The sequence below is a fragment of the Aquarana catesbeiana genome, linkage group LG05, assembly GCF_042186555.1.
Source record: "Aquarana catesbeiana isolate 2022-GZ linkage group LG05, ASM4218655v1, whole genome shotgun sequence".
Classification (NCBI taxonomy): domain Eukaryota; kingdom Metazoa; phylum Chordata; class Amphibia; order Anura; family Ranidae; genus Aquarana; species Aquarana catesbeiana.
In genome coordinates, this window is record NC_133328.1 from 148,099,976 (window position 1) to 148,122,965 (window position 22,990).

General features: G+C 42.1%; 1 protein-coding gene across 3 annotated transcripts in view; it reads right to left on the reverse strand.

Annotated features, from left to right (window-relative positions):
* The window catches only part of NEK10 (NIMA related kinase 10), a 515,946-nt gene that overhangs the window by 325,424 nt on the left and 167,532 nt on the right, over window positions 1-22,990 (reverse strand). For all 3 annotated transcript variants that reach the window (XR_012244412.1, XR_012244413.1, XM_073630267.1), the window contains exons 19-21: window positions 11,150-11,287; window positions 9,553-9,598; window positions 7,813-7,934 (exon numbers count right to left, since the gene is read on the reverse strand). Coding sequence is in view for 1 of the 3 variants with exons in the window: in XM_073630267.1 (XP_073486368.1) it covers window positions 7,813-7,934; window positions 9,553-9,598; window positions 11,150-11,287 (306 nt within the window). In the remaining 2 variants the exon portion in view is untranslated. The remainder of the gene's footprint in view (window positions 1-7,812; window positions 7,935-9,552; window positions 9,599-11,149; window positions 11,288-22,990) is intronic.

The following is a 22,990-nucleotide window of genomic DNA, read 5'->3' on the forward strand; positions in this document are numbered from 1 at the left end:
AGACTGCAGATAAACAAGTAAAATCTATGTAGGAGGATATGTTCAATCTCTGTGTACCGTCTGAGGCTGTTCACTATCACGTCACTGGGCATATGTAAGGGTTTACAACCACTTTAAAGAAATATTTTTTTTGTAAGCTTCTTTTTATTGAAAAGGTAACATTTGGTTACAAACCAGCAGTATAAAAATGCATTAAAATAAAATCCCAATAATAGCCTTGTCTATTGCATACCAACTTAATGACCTTAGACATTTATGTGTTTTAAATCTTTTTATTAATTTTCATTGAAATAAATAACATTACAAAACATCTACAGACACATAAACCATTTCTACATCACCAACTACATAAAACATATAACACATATAACATTCCTAGAGCAGACATACCACAAAAAGATATTTAAAATTTCCTTTAATAATTATTCCTAATCTATTCCCCTCCAAAAAAGGGAAAACCCTCCTTCCCCTTCTCCCCCCCCTCCTTTCCCTTCTCCCCCCCTCCTTCCCCTTTCTCCCTCTCTCCCTTTCCTTTCAAAGTGAAATCATTTTAATTGTGATTTAGTTTAAGGGACCTTAGACATTTAAAGAAATATTAAGCCGGAGGCAGGTTTGCTTTTAGCAGAAGACACATAATTAACACTGTGCAGCTTAAGTCCGCAGATGGCTGAGAATGGAGTAGGAACATCCATCTGCATATAACAGGGTCTGTAGAGACAGGTGGAGGATCGATGAAAAACCACAACTGGGTTACAACCTATCTGCTCCCACAATGCATTGTGCAGCAATGAAATTGTGGAAAATGTGGGCCCTGCTACTTCACCTATTAAAACAAAATATGAAGTGTTGCCTCCACAGGCTCTAAGTGCTGCGTATAAGAGAACTTACTGAGATGGAGAAGACCAAGCTGCATTTCAGGCAAATAGCTGAAAACCTAGCTAAAACACAAATATGAGGGTTGGCTTATATGGCAAAGGATGTACTGTCTAGTCAGTGATCTATGTCAGTGGTTCTTAACCACTTCAGCCCCGGAAGGATTTACCCCCTTCCTGACCAGAGCACTTTTTACAAATTGGCACTGCGTCGCTTTAACTGCTAATTGCGCGGTCATGCAATGCTGTAACCAAACGAAATTTGCGTCCTTTTCTTCCCACAAATAGAGCTTTCTTTTGATGGTATTTGATCACCTCTGCCGTTTTTATTTTTTGCGCTATACACGGAAAAAGACCGAAAATTTTGAAAAAAAATGATATTTTCTACTTTTTGTTCTAAAAAAAATCCAATAAACTCAATTTTAGTCATACATTTAGGCCAAAATGTATTTGGCCACATGTCTTTGGTAAAAAAAATGTCAATAAGTGTATATTTATTGGTTTGCGCAAAAGTTATAGCGCCTACAATCTAGGGTACATTTTCTGGAATTTACACAGCCTTTAATTTATGACTGCCTATGTCGTTTCTTGAGGTGCTAAAATGGCAGGGCAGTACAAAACCCCCACAAATGACCCCATTTTGGAAAGTAGACACCCCAAGGAAATTGCTGAGAGGCATGTTGAGCCCATTGAATATTCATTTTTTTTGTCCCAAGTGATTGAATAATGACAAAAAAAAAAAAAAAATTACAAAAAGTTGTCACTAAATGATATATTGCTCACACAGGCCATGGGCATATGTGGAATTGCACCCCAAAATACATTTAGCTGCTTCTCCTGAGTATGGGGATACCACATGTGTGGGACTTTTTGGGAGCCTAGCCGCATACGGGGCCCCGAAAACCAATCACTGCCTTCAGGATTTCTAAGGGCGTACATTTTTGATTTTACTCCTCACTACCTATCACAGTTTTGAAGGCCATAAAATGCCCAGATGGCACAAACCCCCCCCAAATGACCCCATTTTGGAAAGTAGACACCCCAAGCTATTTGCTGAGAGGCATGTTGAGTCCATGGAATATTTTATATTTTGACACAAGTTGCGGGAATGTGACAATTTTTTTTTTTTTTTTTTTTTTTTTTTTGCACAAAGTTGTCACTAAATGATATATTGCTCACACAGGTCATGGGCATATGTGGAATTGCACCCCAAAATACATTCTGCTGCTTCTCCTGAGTATGGGGATACCACATGTGTGGGACTTTTTAGGAGCCTAGCCGCGTACGGGACCCCGAAAACCAATCACCGCCTTCAGGATTTCTAAGGGTGTACATTTTTGATTTCACTCTTCACTGCCTATCACAGTTTCGGAGGTCATGGAATGCCCAGGTGGCACAAACCCCCCCCAAATGACCCCATTTTGGAAAGTAGACACCCCAAGCTATTTGCTGAGAGGCATGGTGAGTATTTTGCAGCTCTCATTTGTTTTTGAAAATGAAGAAAGACAAAAAAAAAAATTTTTTTTTTCTTTTTTTAATTTTCAAAACTTTGTGACAAAAAGTGAGGTCTGCAAAATACTCACTATACCTCTCATCAAATAGCTTGGGGTGTCTACTTTCCAAAATGGGGTCATTTGGGGGGGGTTTGTGCCACCTGGGCATTCCATGGCCTCCGAGACTGTGATAGGCAGTGAAGAGTGAAATCAAAAATTTACGCCCTTAGAAAGCCTGAAGGCGGTGCTTGGTTTTCGGGGTCCCATACGCGGCTAGGCTCCCAAAAAGTCTCACACATGTGGTATCCCCGTACTCAGGAGAAGCAACAGAATGTATTTTGGGGTGTAATTTCACATATTCCCATGGCATGTTTGAGCAATATATCATTTAGTGACAACTTTGTGCAAAAAAAAAAAAAAAAAAAAAAAATTTGTCTCTTTCCCGCAACTTGTGTCACAATATAAAATATTCCATGGACTCGACATGCCTCTCAGCAAATAGCTTGGGGTGTCTACTTTCCAAAATGGGGTCATTTGGGGGGGGGTTTGAACTGTCCTGGCATTTTATGCACAACATTTAGAAGCTTATGTCACACATCACCCACTCTTCTAACCACTTGAAGACAAAGCCCTTTCTGACACTTTTTGATTACATGAAAAAATTATTTTTTTTTGCAAGAAAATTACTTTGAACCCCCACACATTATATATTTTTTTAAAGCAAATGCCCTACAGATTAAAATGGTGGGTGTTTAATTTTTTTTTTTCACACAGTATTTGCGCAGCGATTTTTCAAACGCATTTTTTGGGGAAAAAACACACTTTTTTACATTTTAATGCACTAAAACACACTATATTGCCCAAATGTTTGATGAAATAAAAAAGATGATCTTAGGCCGAGTACATGGATACCAAACATGACATGCTTTACAATTGCGCACAAACGTGCAGTGGCAACAAAATAAATACATTTTTAAAAGCCTTTAAAAGCCTTTACAGGTTACCACTTTAGATTTACAGAGGAGGTCTACTGCTAAAATTACTGCCCTCGATCTGACCGTCGCGGTGATACCTCACATGCATGGTGCAATTGCTGTTTACATTTGACGCCAGACCGACGCTTGCGTTCGCCTTAGCGCGAGAGCAGGGGGGACAGGGGTGCTTTTTTTTTTTTTTTTTTTTTTTTTTTTATTATTTTTTTGCTTTTTTATCTTATTTTAAAACTGTTCCTTTCATTTTTTTTTTTTTTAATCATTTTTACTGTTATCTCAGGGAATGTAAATATCCCCTATGATAGCAATAGGTAGTGACAGGTACTCTTTTTTGAAAAAATTGGGGTCTATTAGACCCTAGATTTCTCCTCTGCCCTCAAAGCATCTGACCACACCAAGATCGGTGTGATAAAATGCTTCCCCAATTTCCCAATGGCGCTATTTACATCCGGCGAAATCTAAGTCATAAAATGCTCGTAGCTTCCGGTTTCTTAGGCCATAGAGATGTTTGGAGCCACTCTCGTCTCTGATCAGCTCTATGGTCAGCTGGCTGAATCACCGGCTGCATTCTCAGGTTCCCTGTTGAGACAGGAGAGCCAGAGAAAAACACGGAAGACGATGGGGGGGGGGGGGGGGCATTCTCTCTGCTTGTAAAAGCAGTCTAGAGGCTAATTAGCCGCTAGGATTGCTTTTACATGAAAGCCGACCGCTGGCTGAAAAGAATGATACCAAGATGATACCTAAACCTGCAAGCATCATTCTGGTATAACCACTCAAAGTCGTGAATGCTGTACCTGAAGACAAAAATATGGCTAACAATAAAGCACAGTAAACGGTAAAGTATAAAAAACTGCATACCTGAAAAGCAAACATGATAAAACATAATAACAATAAAACATTGCAGAATAGAATACAGTAAAAAAGAGCAGAACAATAGAGAGAATAGAGAGAGAGAGAATAGAGAGAGAACAATAAAACGACAACTATTATTTTTTATTTTATATTTTTGTTTGTGTTTTTTTTTTTTACACTTTTTTTGTAACTGTACCTTTTGTAACTGTAACCGGTTCCAGGTTCGGGTCTCTCAAAATGCGATGGCATCTTGGGAGACCCTGTGAAAGTGTGTCCTAGTCTGTGCAATGCTGTACCCTACGCTAATACTCAGCTAGTGAATGGTAGCGTTCAAAACATTCACCAATGCAAAGACCAGGATTGTCAGGACAGGAGGGACAATAATAGCGGGTGTCACGCCTATATCCGCGCTTACTGCAGACACGACATCTTTTTTGGGGGGTTCGCTGGGTAGGGGTACTCGGGAGGACATAAAAATGCCTCTCATGCAGCCGACTGCATTTGGTTGGGGATGTGAATGGGGGAAGTATGGGCGCTGCAGAAGTGGTGGGTTCCCAATTAGGATTGGCGAATGCAGCAGGAAGGGCACTATGGGCACGACGGGCCTGTGTTTGTCTTCTTGGTGGCAGCGGGACACTATTTGTGCTTGCCACCTCACCAGCTTGAACTGCACTTATGGGACTCGCCACGTCACCAAGTGTTACTGCAGTGCTGGTTTGACTACGACCGGGGTGTACTAGGCCGCTGGCGCTTGCCAGTTCACCAAAACGCTACCAAAAAAACTGTTAACGATCGCAGGGCTGGGCGGAGGGACAAAACGCAGGTGCTAGCAGGTATCTGGGCTGATCCCACTAACACTGCGTTTTTGGGAACCCTAAACTGCTGGGGATGCCAGTATAGATCTGATCAGATCAGATATTGATCAGTTCAGATACTATACCACTAAGGGAGGTGTACGGTGCGTGCGTGGGTGTTAGCGCTACTGGCACTAACCTGACGCTGCCTGGGGCTGGTGCTTGCCAGTTCACCAAAACGCTACCAAAAAAACTGTTAGCGATCACAGGGATCAGGCCTGACTCTGCGAACGCTGCAGTTATGCGTTTAGTGTTTTTTTAAGTGACAGTGATCGATCGATACTGCACTTGGGTGGGCTGGGCTGGGCCAGGCGGAGGGGCAAAACGCAGGTGCTAGCAGGTATCTGGGCTGATCCCGCTAACACTGCGTTTTTGGGAATCCTAAACTGCTGGGGACGCTAGTATAGATCTGATCGGATCAGATATTGATGCGTTCAGATACTATACCACTAAGGGAGGTGTACGGTGCGTGGGTGTTAGCGCTACTGGCACTAACCTGACGCTGCCTGGGGCTGGTGCTTGCCATTTCACCAAAACGCTACCAAAAAAACTGTTAGCGATCGCAGGGATCAGGCCTGACTCTGCGAACGCTGCAGTTATGCGTTTAGTGTTTTGTAAGTGACCGTGATCGATCGATACTGCACTTGGGTGGGCTGGGCCGAGCCGGGCGGAGGGGCAAAACGCAGGTGCTAGCAGGTATCTGGGCTGATCCCGCTAACACTGTGTTTTTGGGAACCCTAAACTGCTGGGGACGCTAGTATAGATCTGATCGGATCAGATATTGATCCGTACAGATACTATACCACTAAGGGAGGCGTATGCTGCGTGCGTGGGTGTTAGCAGTACTGGCGCTAATCTGACGCTGCCTGGGGCGACGCATATCACCGCCGGGCGATCAGGGGGCTAAATCTTTATTCGGTAATAAACGGCGGGTGCCCTGACACTATAAAAAATAAACAAACTAACCAGCGTCACCCGTAACGGTTATACAGTGATCAGTGGTGAAAGGGTTAACTAGGGGGCAATCAAGGGGTTAAAACATTTATTAGGTAGTATATGGGGGTCCCTGTCGCTATAAAACGCTGACGGCGAACCTAAATATTTACCTCACTAACTAGCATCACCAGCGACACTAATACAGCGATCAGAAAAATGATCGCTTAGCGACACTGGTGACGGGGGGTGATCAAGGGGTTAAAACTTTATTAGGGGGGGTTAGGGGGGTACCCTAGACCTACAGGGGGCCTAACACTCACTGCCCTGACACTAACTGTCACAAACTGACACCAATACAGTAATCAGAAAAAAAAAAAAAAAAAAAAAACCTGCTGGTGTCAGTTTGTGACAGGGGGGGGGGGTGATTGGGGGGGGATCGGGGGGCGATCGGGGGGGGGATCGGGGTGTTTTGTGTGCCTGGCATGTTCTACTGTGTGTGTGTGTGTTGTGCACTCACATTTCAGTCTTCTCTCCTCGGCCCGGAACGGAAAATACCGAGCCGAGGAGAGATGACATCATTTCCTCTGCCTCTGTGTACAATACAGAGGCAGGGAAATGATCCCATTGGCTGGGAGCGATCGCGAGGGGGGGGCCACGAATGGATGGCCTCCCCCTCACCTCCGATCGCCGGGGGACATTTGCCGACCGCCGCAGGCACCGGGGGGGGGTCCGATCGGACCCCCCACCCGCGGGCAGGCAAGGACGTACATGTAAGTCCTTTTGCCTGCCCGTGCCATTCTGCCGACGTATATAGTCGTGCGGCGGTCGGCAAGTGGTTAACCTCAGTCCTCAAGTACCGCCAACAGGCCATGTTTTCGGATTTTCCTTTATCTTGCACAGGTGCTTTAAATCAGAGTCAATGGCTTGATATTTTGGACAGCTATTTTATCTAAGAGAGATTCCCAAAACATGACCTGTTGGTGGTACTTGAAGACTGAGGTTGAGAGCCACTGATCTAGAGTGATCTGCCAGTTGTCGATCTTACTTTTTCTAAAGCAGTTGAACTGTAACAGGAAAGGTCAGCTCCCTGCCCCCAGCCTGTAATTGGCCAATGACAATAAAGAAGCAGGCCATTTGCCTTATCTGTGTGTCTGTCTGGATGTTTCTGGTTGGCACGTATGCATGCAGCAAAGCTTAACTGGGTCAGAAAAATTACCCTCCTACTCACAGTTCTGAATGGCAATTACAACAGACTGCTATCGGGAAAATAATGGTTTCTCCATGAATGCATTTAACTATATTAATTAATATTAATAGTTTACCTCTGCTTAGATTTCAGCTTTAAAGTGGTTCTAAAAGCAGAAGGTTTTTTATGCATTAAGGTTAAAAACCTTCCGTGTGCAGCTCCACCCCCTTTTTACTTACCTGAGCCCGATGTGGATCCAACGCTGTGCATAAGAGCAGCATCACTGCTCTCTCTCTCCTTACTGGCTTAGAGGCAGCAGCAGGAGCCATTGACTGCTGCTGTCAATCACAGCTAGTGGGGAGGGAGCAGGGGGAGAGATTCACTGTGTATGTCAATGGACACACAGAGCACGGCTCAGAAGAAAGTCTGCATGAGTGCCCCCATAGCAAGCCTCTTGGGGAGGAAGAGCCAGGAGCACCTGCAGAGGACCCCAGAAGAGGATTGGGGCTGCTCTGTGCAAAACCACTGCACAGAGCCGGTAAGTATAACATGTTTATTTCTTAAGAAAAAAATTACCTTCACAAACACTTTAAGATACTATCGTAGCCATGACCAATTTCTGCTTACCTGTACAAATATGTGCCAGAGTCGTTCTTCTGTAAACTGCTGCTTTTTCTCCTTAAGTGACTTGAAATGTTCACCAAGAGATGCCCCTTCAATGAGCTCCATAACAATGTACACCTTGTCATCTATGGCACAGCAAGCACATTTGGAGTTTTATTACTTTACACAAGTTCCATTCAGGTGATGGACCACCAAACTGAATTCAACTGAAAAATTTGAATGTCTCCCTATTCTATTTATGCAGAGTGCCAAAGAAAATGAATTGAACAGCTTGGGAGATTTGGAGTTATAGATCTCTCAAGGAAAGAGTTGTAGTTCACAATCTGTTATATATTCAACTTATCTGAACTCTTGCTGAGTTGGAATTGGAGAAGGACAGAGAAGACAGGTTGCTTCCACTCATTTTTAAGTTATGACACATTTTACAATGGAACAGCGATGTAAAAGAGAACTAGGGATGAGCTCCCGGTTCAGTCCAAACACAAATTCAGGCTGAACTTTTCTTGTTGGGGCATTCTTCTGAACACCAGACTTTTAGCCTGTTTGGTATGAACCAGACTTCGGGTTTTTTTAGTGGTTGTTAATGACTAACACCCTCCATGTCCTTACAATGTCCTTATCAACCTGTGACGTTACATGACCCCATTAATTTACTGAAATTCCCAGCTATGTAAATACAGTGGCCTGAGATGTTTAAAAAAAAAAACAGGATTAGGTCTCCAAAAGATTCTATACCAGATCCTTTGGGAATCCTCATCATTGTCCAAATATGGTCATTTTCATTTCTGGTCAATGATGTCACCTCCCTTTTGTTTATAATTCACTGGAGCTGTCGTTCATGGGCGAGCAGTCATTGGGAGAGTATTGTGTCGGCAGTCATTTTATTATATCTTTTGGTGGGTTGGTGGGTGCTGTTCGCCTCTTATCAATTCACATGAAGGGAGGTATATGGGAGGTCCCTATTGTTAAAGGGAGTCTACAGATTCAGATAAGTTCCCTTCCTACAAATCAAATCCCCACAACAACTGTACCAGGGCGGAGGAGGGGATGCACTCAGGCTGCTTGCTTAGGTAAGGATATGCTTTGGATTTTTGGTAGGGGGGCACATTTGTTTTCTTGATATTTATGTGGGGTTCCCTCTTCAAATTTATACCAAAACCAAAAATTACAGGTGATTAAAGTGACACATTGACCATACTTTAGGATGGCCTGTATACCATATTAATGATAGTTCATGATAGTTCCAATTTTATTATCAAAGATAATTGTTGCTACATAGCAATGTTTTTCATAACTATGACTACAATATGTTCCAAGCCAATCACCAACAAAATTATGAAAAATGCTGAAGGCAAATCAAAATGAAATATAGCCTGTGTGGATAAATTGAGAAAATATACAAGTTCCATAATGTTATCCAAAGCCATATTACCATATTAAACATCTCAAATGGTGAAAAAACAGACCATTTTAAGAGTGAGTTTATAGCAGTGGTCATCAACCCTGTCCTCGGGGCCCACTAACAGGCCAGGTTTTATGTATTACCTTGGGGAGATGCAGACTAGAATACTGCAATCACTGAGCAGCAAATGATATCACCTGTTATGTATTTCAGTTGTCTTGCAAACCTGGCCTGTTAGTGGGCCCTGAGGACAGGGTTGATGACCACTGGTTTATAGGGAATATAACGCCAGTATTAGCAAATGTATGCTATACCTAAAAAAATAGCACAACTTTACTCACTTTCTAGAAAGGTTCGATAGTATCGCACAATGTTTGGGTGGCATAGCTGTAAAATGATATAAATTGGGAATACTTTGTCAGTTACTGAAAGCAACCATATATAAAACAATAAACAGTTAACATAATTGCACTTAGGATGCATTGTGAGGTATTTATCAAAACTGGAGCAGCCAAAATCGGGTAACCAATGAACTTTCATTTTCAAAGATTAACTGAAAAAGCTGAATATAGAAGCTGATTGGTTGCCATGCACAGCTGCTCCAGATTCTGTCTGCTTCAGTTTTGATAACTGTCCCCATTACATTTAAAGAAAAGTAAAAATAGGCAGTATTACACTTTTTTAAATATGTACTGTATACTTAAAAGCACTCTGTTGTGGCTGATTTTAAGGACCTGTAAGCTGTGCTCTGATCTCCCTCCCATTCCTGTGATCTTAGCACACACTTTACATGCTTTTTACAAACACAAATAATGTAATATAAAACATGGATCAATTACATTCCACTGAGATAAACTGGACTTTCACATGTGTGCATACGTACTTGTTTGCCTGGACAATAAAATACAGCACATGCTGCACTCTGACAATGGCAACACAATGGTAACACAAACACAAACCCGAGATGATGTCTTTTTTGTTTGGCGAAACATGTAGGGTAAGCCTGAGTGATATGGGTAACTCACACATATTTTTAACATACAGTATATCTAGAGCTTTGTTTCCTATGTCAACATCACTGACAGAAAACTGTAAAGCGAGCCACAGATGATGCGATTTTCTAAAATCGCTCAATTCCCTCATCAACACAGTCAGTTTTGATGGGGGAATCCATCCCATGCAGCCATTGTGTTGTTGGGTGCCAGGGTGCCAGCCCTACCTGGAGAACACACAGTGATTATTGTGAGCAGCTATGAAAAATCTGACAGGCTGGTTGTACCCAAGCTGATCGATCAATCTACTTGGGTACAACTAGCCTGCCTATACATGCTTCGAATCTTGACCATTCCCTGCTGAACAGGCCAGGATTTGAACCATCTTTGGCCGGCTTTAGTCTAGTGGAGATCAACAAGACCAAGGAAGAAAAGTAAATTACAGAGAACAAACTTAAAGGGAAAGTATCAGGACTGAAATATAGGAGCAGTGATTGACTTGTATTTAAAAGTGCAAGGTATACGGCTGTCACCCTTATTCATACGATTAGAAGACAGTGGGGTGGGTTTACTAAAGGCAAATAGACTGTGGACTTTGCAAGTGCAGTTGCACTCATTTTCCTTAGTAAATGTAAATGTGATAAAGCTTAACTTTGTAAAGACTACTCAATCAGGTGCAAGGTAAATACATTTTTTTAAAAACAGCATTTTTTCTTGCACATGATTGAATGATGTTAATCAGCAGAGCTGATTTACTAAGCTGTGGGGAAAAAATTAGTGCAACTGCACTTGCAAGGTGCACAATCTATTTCCCTTTAGTAAATTAACCCCAGTGAATCACCCAGAAGATGTGGGCAGTATTGGGACACCCATGTTTCTATGATGACAGGGATACACCCCTTAGGGATACACGAACCTGTTCCCCCCCCCTTAGGGATACACGAACCTGTTCTCTGATTATTGTTAGTTCAGATACTATGTTCTCAGCACAGCTATCACGATCCCTTTTGTCTTTACCAAATGCCGGGTTGTGAAGATTAATCTCTTTCATAGCTAAGAGATTCTGACCATTGCGTTTTCTGACCTATTGGGAGATAGAAAGAAAAATAAAAGGTTAAAAGATGACTATTCATTCCTACCGCCAGCAAAGGTATATATATAAGCAAAACACCAAACACTTTTGTTACTAATAGGACTCCTTTTGCATACATATATCAGTCATTCATTGTCATCTTTTGGTATTGTTCATACTGATCCGACACGAAAGTCGTATGACTTTCGATCCGACTTTGCCCTGCAACTTCATGTTCGGTTTCCATGCGATGTCAATGAGTGGGATCCGACTTTGATCTGACCATACCAGGCCCTTTGAGTCTGGTATGAATCCTTAGGGGGGAAACCCATGCCAAAATTAAAAAAAGAAAAAAGACGTGGGGTCCCCCCCTCCAAGACCATACCAGACCCTTTGGTCTGTCTTCTCTTTCGTTGCTGTCTTCTCCGCCACTGCCATCTTCATTGTCATGTGACTTCACAAGGGGTGGGGTCTATATGCGACATCACCTGATGGCCACACCCCATGGCTATAGAAGAAATGGCAGACACAAAGTTGGGAACCAGTGTCAGAGGAGGAAGGGGTCGGCGGAGAGGATAGCAGCGGCAGAGAAGATAGCAGCGGTGGAGAAAACAGCAACTGAAGTGAAGACAGCACCAGAGGGAGAAGATTTGACAAAGAACACATCACCAGAGGGAGAAGACCGGAGGGAGAACAGATTGGTGGTGGGACCGGAGAATACTCATTCACATGGGGGGAGCTGGGATCTGGGGGCCCCCTTGTTAAAGGGGGCTTCCAGATTCGATAAGCCCCCTGCCCACAGCTCCCCACAACCACCGCCCAGGGTTGTCGGAAAGAGGTCCTTGTCCCCATCAACATGGGGACAAGGTGCCTTCTTTAGGGTGGGGGGCGTAGAGCCCCCCTGCCCAAAACCACCCACCCCCCCATGTTTAGGGCATGAGGCCTGATATGGTCCAGAGGGGGGGTGCTCACCCCCCCTTTCCTGACCTGCCGGGCTCCATGTTCGGATAAGAGACTAGTATGGATTTGGGGGGCGCGCTTTTTTTGGGGGGGTTTGCGTGGGGTTTCCCCTCAAAATCCATACCAGACCAAAGGGTCAGGTGTGGTCTTGTAGGGGACCCCATTTTTTTTTTTTCAATTTTGGCGTGGGGTTTCCCCTCAAGATCCTTTAGAGCGCAAGTCACATGCCACAAGTCAGATAAGTAAAGACGATGATCCCGGCTTCCATTCAAATCAATGGGCTGAAATTGTGCCCAAGTCAGACCAAAGTATTGCAGGAAGCATTTTCAAATTGTGACTGACACAAGTAACTATGTAACATGTTGTGTGAACCGGCCTTTCTCAGATCTGCTACAATTGCTTGCCCTACTTTTCCCTGTGTGAAGGAGAGGGCAGGATATATGTGGGGAAAAAACAAGCGACATGTCTCCATCACTGTTTAGTACATACGAGCAAAAATAACAAAGGTTCTGGGACTTTAATTGAGGCATTTCACTTAAATCAATTATGATATAAATAATAATAATCGTACATAGAGTACATATGATTGCATATTTATTAAAACAGTGATGATTGAACATTCCATGATAATACATGATGACAGTTTCCAATAATAGTAAGAACTAAATAAAAATACAAACAGATAGGAGCACTACTACTATTAATTTTTCATAATTTTTCATATTTACATTTTTTGATTTTACCTAGCATCAAGCTTCTGATGAAGTGGACTTGATCGCATTAAGCCTTAGACCCCTTTCACACTGAGCCGCCCCGGGCGTCAGCGGTAAAGCAGCGCTTTTTTTTAGCGCCGCTTTAACGTCGTTTTAGCGGCGCTATTCGGCCGCTAGCGGGGCAGTTTTAACCCCCGCTAGCATCCGAAAAGGGGTTAAATCCGCCTGCAAAACGCCGCTGCAGAAGCGCTTTGCCGGCAGTATAGAAGCACTGCCCCATTGTTTTCAATGGGCAGGAGCGGTGGAGGAGCGGTGTATTCACCGCTCCTCCACCGCTGCAAAGAAGCTGCTGACAGGACTTTTTGTGACGTCCTGCCAGCGCAGCGCCCCAGAGTGAAAGCACTCGGGCTTTCACACTGGTTTGCAGCTGAGGCTTTTTTCAGGCGCTATACAGGCGAGATTTTTAGCGCTGTAGCGCCTGAAAAACGTCTCAGTGTGAAAGGGGTCTTAGGATGCCAAAAAATTGTAATTATTATAATCTGTCTACCATTATCAATTAATTTATTCCACCTATTATGAATTTCTTATAAGTCAGCTCCTACCTATTTGTATTTTTATTTCGTTTTTACTATTAGAAACTGCCATCATTTATTATCATGGAACGTTGAATTATGAGTGTTTTAATAAATATGCAACTATATGTACTCTATTTATGATTATTATTATTAATATTTATATTATTATTGATTTAAGTGACATGCCTCAATTAAAGTCCCAGAACCTTTGTTATTTTTGCTAGGATATAAATGGAAGTGCCTTGAAACATTTTCCCTACTTTACTTTCATTGATTGGTAGGAATTGTAGGTCTAAGCAAAGGAATGGTGTTGTATGCTTCTGGTATACAACAGCAATGTCTCTCCTCCACCTTTTAAAATGAGTGAAAAAACAGGTGTGGCATTAAATTGTACAGAATTGCTCATATAATCTGCTGCTTAGGTTAATTAGTTGGATATTTCTTGCACAACTGATCTTCAAAAAGCCTTAAAACAGTAATAAACCCAAAACCAAAAAATGTAATGTACAGCAGCTTATCAATGATTAGATGTGGTGGCTGCCTTTGTTTTCTTTTCTTTGGCATTTTCCCCTCTGTTTTTACCTGGTGATCCGGCCAGTAACATACCTATGATATGAGCACTCCACTCTGGATGAAGGCGCCCAGGGGGGACAGCAGACAACAGCACTGTCAGTCTGGGGGGAGGTGAGTGGTAAAAGTATTAGCATATTTAAATACACTAACAAACTGGTGCCAAACTACAGCTCACACTATATGATCAGTTACATCGAACAATTTTTTTTCTTTTGGGATAAAGGTTTTACAGGAATAAGTAAAAGCTAAACATTGTAGGCACCACTGCCAGTGTTAAATGGTTTGTCTCATCCATGTAAACTAATACATTCTGCTGGATCACTTTTGCTTTTGAAAAGCAACAAACTTGCTGGCTGGATCACCACATGAAAATAAAAGAAAGAAAGCCTAAAAAAGAAAACAAATTCAACCATCACATCTAATAATTGGTAAGCTGCAATATAATACATTTTTACTTCTAGGTTTAATACCGCTTCAAGTGTATCCCAGGCATCTAAATTAACAAAAGAATAATACACACACATCTTGCAGGGTTTATAATACTGTAACCTAGCTTGCATGCACTTAATGTCAGATGTCCATTTTCCATGGGCATCATGGCACAACAGCAGCAGACATCATACTGCAGGCAAGGTCTGAACTGACTTGCTGTCAATCATATAGTTAATGGGCGGTGATAGATGTGGCCAGCTGTTGAATTACTAGCTAGGGTCTGATGAATCAGTGCTGGGGACATGTTTAGCCATGCCATGTCAAAAAGTCCCGCTGTAGTCCTGGCATGTACAAGCCTCAAAGGAAATGGATAAATACCAGTACTGCTGACAGGATCACCATGTATTTTCAAGATATTGCAGAAAGCACAAGGAAATACAGACTCAGCAATGTTATTTAATCTGAAAGCCTAGATAACACACGTATTACATTTTGTATTTTGATCATAATTCTTCTATAATTATGAAAGCCGTTTAGGTACTTTGTAAGATCAATAACAACCTAATAAGCTGAATTGCAGGTGAGGTTATCCTGTTTGTGTTGCCATAGTAAGTGGCAAACAGTACTGACGCATTTAGGATACCTTGAAAAACTATCTGCATGGGGGGGCGTGGCCGGCCGCACGGAAGATGGCCACAGAATGAGAGAGCTACGGGACACCTTAGCTTCCACAAGCGGCACACAGCGACGTGGGGAACAGAAAAACCTCTCCCCGAACCGGAGAAGTCAAGATTTAGTCGAGCCGACATGAGCAAAAGGGTGTACACGGCGGACCCCGCAAGCTCACAACAGTTGTTCACAACAGTCTGGAGCTCCCGGAGCCAAAATGGTACTGCAGCCTCACGAGACAGGCCTCACTCCGGGTCCCACAGGCTGGATACACAGGCGAGATCGTCTCCTCGTCGCTCGGGGCAAGTAAGTAACAAAGACTCTTCTTCCCAGAGCTCACAGAAATCTAGACCCAGGCTAGACCCTGTACCACAGGACACTGACGAGGAAGAAGGGGAGGGTGGCCGCATGGAGGAGACCACAGATCCTAATGACCCCATTACTCAATTCCTCAATTGTGGACACTACACTAAAGAGCATGCTAGTAGCTCTCCGCAGCACACTGCACAGAGACATGCTTTCAGCAGTCTCAAACATAAGAGCTGAAGTGGCAGAGCTAGGAGACAGGCTGGAAGATAAAATGGGAGAGTTTGCAGAGGCCCACAACGATCTAGTGGATGCACATAGAGATGCAGGGGACACATCACACAGCTCAAAATGAAAATCGCAGGCCTCAAGGACCGCTTTAGGCATAACAACCTTAAATTCCTGACCTGACCTGAAAAGATACATACACCAAATGATGTCTACCCTACTACCAGAAATCCCGGCACAAGAAATCGTTATTGATCGGACCCACAGGCTGCCCAAACCCCCATATCTCTCAGAACATATCCCTAGGGATGTCATTGTGAGGATCCATGTTTTTCCATGTGAAGGAGAAATTGTTCCAATTCACCAGGCAAGCAAATCTACTTCCAGACCCCTATGCAGGAATTAAGCTATTTGCAGACCTCTCCCAGCACACCTTGATGGCTTGCAGGCAATTGGTCTTCGTTACAAAGATGCTGCCGAACCACAAGATACTCTTCAGATGGGGCCAACCAGCCAAACTAGTGATAAATAGAGGCAACAGACAACAGGTAATCACTACATTAGCAGATGGCCTCAACCTCCTTCGAGCATGGAACCTTCTACCACCCCTTGACGACCAAGACCAGCGAACAAGAAGTGATACCCAGCCTAGACAACCTGATGACATTTCAGACCGCTGAACATCCACAGATGACCAACACAATCCTCACTCTAAAGAAAGAAACCGTTTTCACCTGAACTACTGGGACTTCTGGGACTTCTGGGACTTCTCTGTTTTTAGTCCCTACTCCCCTACAGAACCACCCAAAGGAAGCTGTCCCTAATGAGCTAGAAGTTTATCCCGCTCACCGTTAGAGTAGCGATTGCTACTCAGTAATCCACAGGATTACTAAAAAAGTTCACTGTTTACTCCATTTGAAAAGAATACAAGAAAAAATGTTTTTTTGTTTTTTTTCATCAACGCAGCAATGGCACAAGTTTTCCCTTTGTTGGTTGATTTTCTCCTTGTCTTTCAAGCTTCAGCACCTACATAGAAAAGATCATCTTTGTTTGTTTCTTGCAATAACTCTTTTTTTTCTCAGATGATACCTCTTCCATGGCAACGATGCCCAAACACTCTGGAGACTGTCTGGTGCCTGTCTTACTCACAAGAGGACCCCGCAAGCTCATGGACCAGGATGAACATTCGACCCTCCATTACCCAAGCATCGGGTAACTTACATAGCAATGCACCACTAACCCTATAACATGACTACCTCACTAGTATCACTTAACGCCCATGGGCTAAACAGTCCCTTTAAGCGCAAGGCAGCGTGGAAGGAAGCTCTGAAGTTACAAGCAGACATCATCTGCATTCAGGAGACCCACTTCAATGCTTCCAAAGCTTCACAATGCTCCAATCATCTATTTCCACACGTTTTCACTGCCAACGCCCCAGTGAAGAAAAATGGTGTCCTTATAGCCATTAATTCCTCGATAGCCTTTACAATGCAAGAAGTCCACAAAGATCAAAAAGGACATTATATATTATTCTAATCTGTACTATTAACAACATGCCTTATACAATTGTTAACTTATATGCACCTATTGCCGGCCAACTTAAGTTCTTGAACTCACTTTACAAGAAAATAGAGAAGATCCGTAAGGGCTCACTCCTGCTTATGGGTGACTTCAGCACTATAGAAGACCAAAAAAATTGATTTATCTAAACCAAGTTCTCATGTTAGACAAACCCTACAAGATTTTTAAAAAAGAAACCTTCTATATGACCCGTGGAGGTGTATGCATGCCAATGAAAGAGATTACACCTACTTTTCGACCCCCCACGATTTATATTCAAGGATTGACTTCTTTCTAACAGACCTGAATCTATTACACAAAGTCCTTAAAACAGAAATTATGTCTATAACTTGGTTAGATCATGCTCCCATTAAAATGATATTGACAGAGGACCACAGAGCCGTTCGGACTCGTCTCCGGCGCAACAATGCATCTCTATTTAATAACCAAACCTGTAGGGAAAGAATCAATGTACAACTAGATGAATTTTTCCAACTCAACTTAACCCCTGATTCAAACATGTCCAATGTATGGTGTACTCATAAGGCCTATTCCAGGGGGCTACTGATACAACAGGCAGCTAGGGAAAAGAAACGCAGTTTGCAGTGGATTGAAAATCTTCTCACTAGGATCCAAAACCTTGAAAGCCAACACAAAAGAGTTCACGACCCTAATACCCTTACTGACTTAACAACATGTAGACACGAACTAAGACTTCTTATGCTTTCAGACCACGAGAAACAGACACGTAGACTCAAAGCCACTTATTACTCCCAGGTAAATAAGGCTGGTAAGTTTTTAGCTAACCAACTTAAAACACGACGAATGACAAATTCAATAGTATATATTTTGAACCCAGTATATAACTCAAAGATACTTCATCCAAAAGATATAGCAAACTCCTTTCGGGATTACTATCAGTCTCTATATAATCTTCAGACTGACACCTCCACTATACAACCCAATGATGATGTAATACAAAATTATCTGACCTCCCTTCAGCTCCCTACCATAGACGAAGATACACTCCTAAAGTTAAACTCCCCTATGACCGAAACAGAAATCTTTAAAGTCATTAAATCCCTCCCCAATAACAAGTCACTAGGAGCGGACGGCCTATCATCAGAATATTAAAACCTTCCAGACCACTCTCATCTCATACTTGCAAAAACTATTCAATGAGGCTGCAACCTCCGGATCATTTCCTGAGGAAAAGCTCAAAGCCATTATCATCACTTTGCCTAAACCAGGGAAGGAGCCAACTTATCCACAAAACTTTCACCCAATTTCGCTCCTCAACACAGATCTAAAGATCTTCTCAAAAATTGTGGCAAATAGATTGGCAGAAATTACACCCTCCCTAATAAATATGGATCAAGTAGGCTTTGTAAAAGGCTGCCAGGCCTCAGATGGTACTAGGAGAATGATCAACCTCCTCATCATACTGGAATCTAAGAAGGAACCGGCAGCCTTCTTAACGTTAGATGCTGAGAAGGCCTTTGATTGGGTCCATTGGGGGTATCTTAAGGCCACTCTCAGTAAGTTTGGATTTCAAGGCCCCATATCTAAGGCAATCTCAGCATTATACTCCTCTCCCTCGGCTCAAGTATATACGTCCAATACACTGTTAGATCCATTTAAAATAACCAATGGGACTAGACAAAGTTGCCTTTTGTCCCCATAATCTTTACCCTTATAATGGAACCCTTTGCCGAAACTATCCGACAAAATCCCCAAATTCAAGGAATTAATACCGCAGAACATGCCCACAAAATTGGACTGCTTGCGGATGACGTCCTTCTAACCCTGACTAATGTGGCTCCTTCCCTGAGGGCGGTACAAGACGAAATTGAGAAATTTGGAATGATTTCATATCATAAAGTGAATATAACAAAATCCTCAATACTCCCCATTAATATTAATAGGCAGGCAATTCGAGTCTTAAAAAGAGAATTCTCTTACTCGTGGGATAACAACACCATTGATTACTTGATTGATTACTGCATTAAACTGACTTTCCCCATATCCAAGCTATACGAAGCAAACTATCCTCCACTCCTACAAAACATCAAACAGGACTGAAACTGAAATTTCCTGGATAGGCCGCATAGCGGCATTTAAAATATTGTCTTTACCTAAAATATTCTACCTCTTTCGAACTATACCTATCAAAATCCCAACCAGGTTCTTCACCACAGTAAATAAATATATTAATGCATATGTTTGGAACTCAGGTAAGCCAAGAATAGCACGTAACATCCTCAATAGATCAAAACAACAAGGCGGGGTAAATCTACCCAATATTCAACTTTATCATAAGGCAACGATACTAGACCAACTTAATGCATGGTTTGAACCTATTCCTACCAAACCCTGGGTCAATATATAAAAATGTATCTTACTAAATAGAGTCCATTGTAACCCCTTTACTGATTGCAAGTGCCACACACCAGAAAGTATATATAGGCAATGCAGCCTCTATCCTGGCAGCGGTGGATGCTTGGAACTCCTCCCTCCAAAACCTTCCCAACAACAACTCCCTAAGAGCCATAGTCATCCCTGCAACTGCCTATGAATACCTCATACCCTCATTTTTAGTGGACTCCAAAACCAATACAGGTCAACTGACCCTAGAAGAGATGCAAAAGTCCCAAGATATGAAAATTCTATATAAAGTAGCCCAAATAAAATATTTCCACAGAACTTACTCAAATTCCTTTGTAAAAGTGAACAATGCAATTTGGTCATACTATCACAATATATCGTCACCCAAGAAAGGGATATTATGGTTCTATAAATACCTAAACAACCAACAAGCTACATCTAAACCTCCCCAAATTATTAGATGGGAAAAAAATTATAAAAACGGAATACTCCCTCATAGAATGGAATAAAGCACTCAATACAACCCTGAGCTCTTCCCATTGTACATCTCACTGGGAGAATGCTATAAAAATAACCTAAAACTTGTATATGACACCAGCCAAACTTAACCGCATATTCCCATATACCACTTCGGTATGCTGGCCAATATGGACAAAAAGGCAACTTACTCCACATTCTATGGTCATACAAGGACATAAAACAATTCTGGGAATCAGTATTCGCCTTAATTTCACACATTACTAGAACGAACACTGAGCCATGCCAAACAATGGCCCTCTTTGGAATGCAACTAGACAGCTTTCCCAAACAGCTTTTGACAATAGTCTCACATATCCCTTTAGCAGCCTGACTGTCAATTATGAATAAATGGAAACAGCCGACAATTCCCAACATCTCTGAAGTTATCCATAGAGTAAATGTAAACTGCATCTGTGAAAAATACTTAGCGGGCCAAAACAAGTCAATACACTCTTTTGATAACAAATGGATGTCTTGGGTCCAGGAGTTTAACCTAACCCACTTCTGAAATAGCCCTCAACTGACTCCCTCTGATCCACTTGGGCAGCACATGCTCTTCAGCCCCCCTGATTAGGAGTAGACCGAAGACACCTCCATATCCAATGTTCATAGATAATTATTTGGACTTGAAATATATATTACAATCTTTAGCTGGGTACAATTATAGGACAAAGTTATGTACTACCTTGTTTTCAAAATACAAGCTGATGGTAACAGTTTTATCTCACCCTGTTCATTATCCAACTAATGATTGCAAACGCAAGGAACTACCTAGTTATCTTATTTCAAATTGTAGGTATGCCATTATCTGTACTTTGTGAAAATAAAGCAATAAAAAATATTTGAAAGAAATGTGCCCCGGAGGGGGTGCCCTTAACCCCGAGACACAGTATGTTCCCAATAGGGGTGTTCGGGGAGAGAGTCACCCCTTCTTACGATAATATTTTCAACTTAATGGTTTATCTAAAACTTTGACAACTTCACAGTTCCTATGTATTACTCAATATATCGCGATCGCTCTGACTCTGCACTAATCTTACCTTATTGTTTATATTGTTTCTGTCATATAAACATTTGTTTTTGTTCAATTTTCTTTGTGAAAACCCAAAAAAAAAATATTTGAAAGAAAAACTATCTGCATGGAATTTACATGTTCTCCCTACACTTGCGCGGGTTTCCACCATGTACTCCGGTTTTCTCCCACACTCTAAAGACATGCTGGTAGGTTAAATTACTCCTGTCCAAATTGGCCCTATATATGCATATATGCACGTGAGATAGGAACCTTATGGCCCGTACACACAATCTGAATATCGTACGACAGATCGTACAACTATTTTCGCTTAAAAGTCGCAAGTAGAAATTGGATAGTTTACTAAAGTCATGAAAATTCTCGTATCACAGAAAAAAAAAAAATCGGAAGTGATGTCATGTGTTGTAATGTATTTGTATTGTATTTTCGGACGACAACTGTACGGACTAAACTAAAATCGTACGATCTGGTATCATACGAGGAAAATTTTCGTGCTTGTCCGTTTAAATAATATCGGATGAATTGTCATGATCGGCTCTCGAAAGCGCTGTACTAACGATCCGATTATCGTACGATCGGGTCGAAAGCGGTATTTTTCATCCGATTTTTGGATCGTGTGCACGAGCCATTAGATTGTAAAGCTGGCCATACACAGACTGACATTTGGCTGGTCCACCAGGGCCTGGCCACATTTCAAACAGTGTGTGGGCTCCCTTGCTTGAAAATAGTCAATTGCTTAAATCGCTTCTGTCAAAGAGACCTGTTGGGAAATTTTCCATTGATGCCAATCAGCTGCAGCTGCTGATCAGTGTATTCTGACAGCAGCGCCAGTTTTAGAATTCAATATACAGGTGGGGGGAGTGGGATTCATCTGTCCACCTCATTTGTGTGAATGGAGGAAACAAAAAAAAACTAACAATGTATGGCCTTAGTAAACCAGCACACCTCCTGGTGTAAATGCACAGTATTTAAAGCACTGCATAACTGATCAGTGCAATAATAATACCTATAATAAATATATAACTAAAAAACTGAACTTTGGGCAAGCAGCTATATATACAGATGAAAAACATATACAGGAGAGCTGGTCTATTGCTAAAAAATGTATTATTCTATTTAATCATTCCTGAGATTTACACAACCTTATCAGACAGCAGAGCCAACCTGGAGACCTGACTTTTTTTCTAGTGATATTAAGTAATGCAGCTAGGTTCTGTCCATGCCTTCACCCTGTGACTTAGCAGTGAAGAAAGAAAAAAGCAGATTGATTATCTAATTTCTGCTCTCTTCTTATGAATATTTATACATGACACAACGTGCCTGATTGGCCCCTTGTGCTGCTCCCCCTCTCCCAGTTTGAGCACTGTTGCACAAGGGATTGAAAGAGGTATGAACACATACTTGTATGCATTGGTAATTTCTTTTTTTTATCTGCCAAGTTTAGCTTTAAATATGCCACTTCCAAAATACACTTAAAGCGGAGTTCCACCCAAAAGTGGAACTTCCGCTTTAAGAACTCCTCACCCCCTTACATGCCATATTTGGCATGTCATTTTTTTGGGGGGGGAGTGGATACCTAGTTTTGACACGTTCCCAGCTCCCATTTCTGCTCGGGCTGCCTAGGCGACTCGAGCAGAAGTTCTCCTCTCCCCCTCCCTTCCTACAATCTTCTGGGACACATCAAGGTCCCAGAAGATTACCCGACCATTGAGGAAGCACAGCTGCTGACTTTTAATAAACACAAAACCTAGTGGAACTCCGC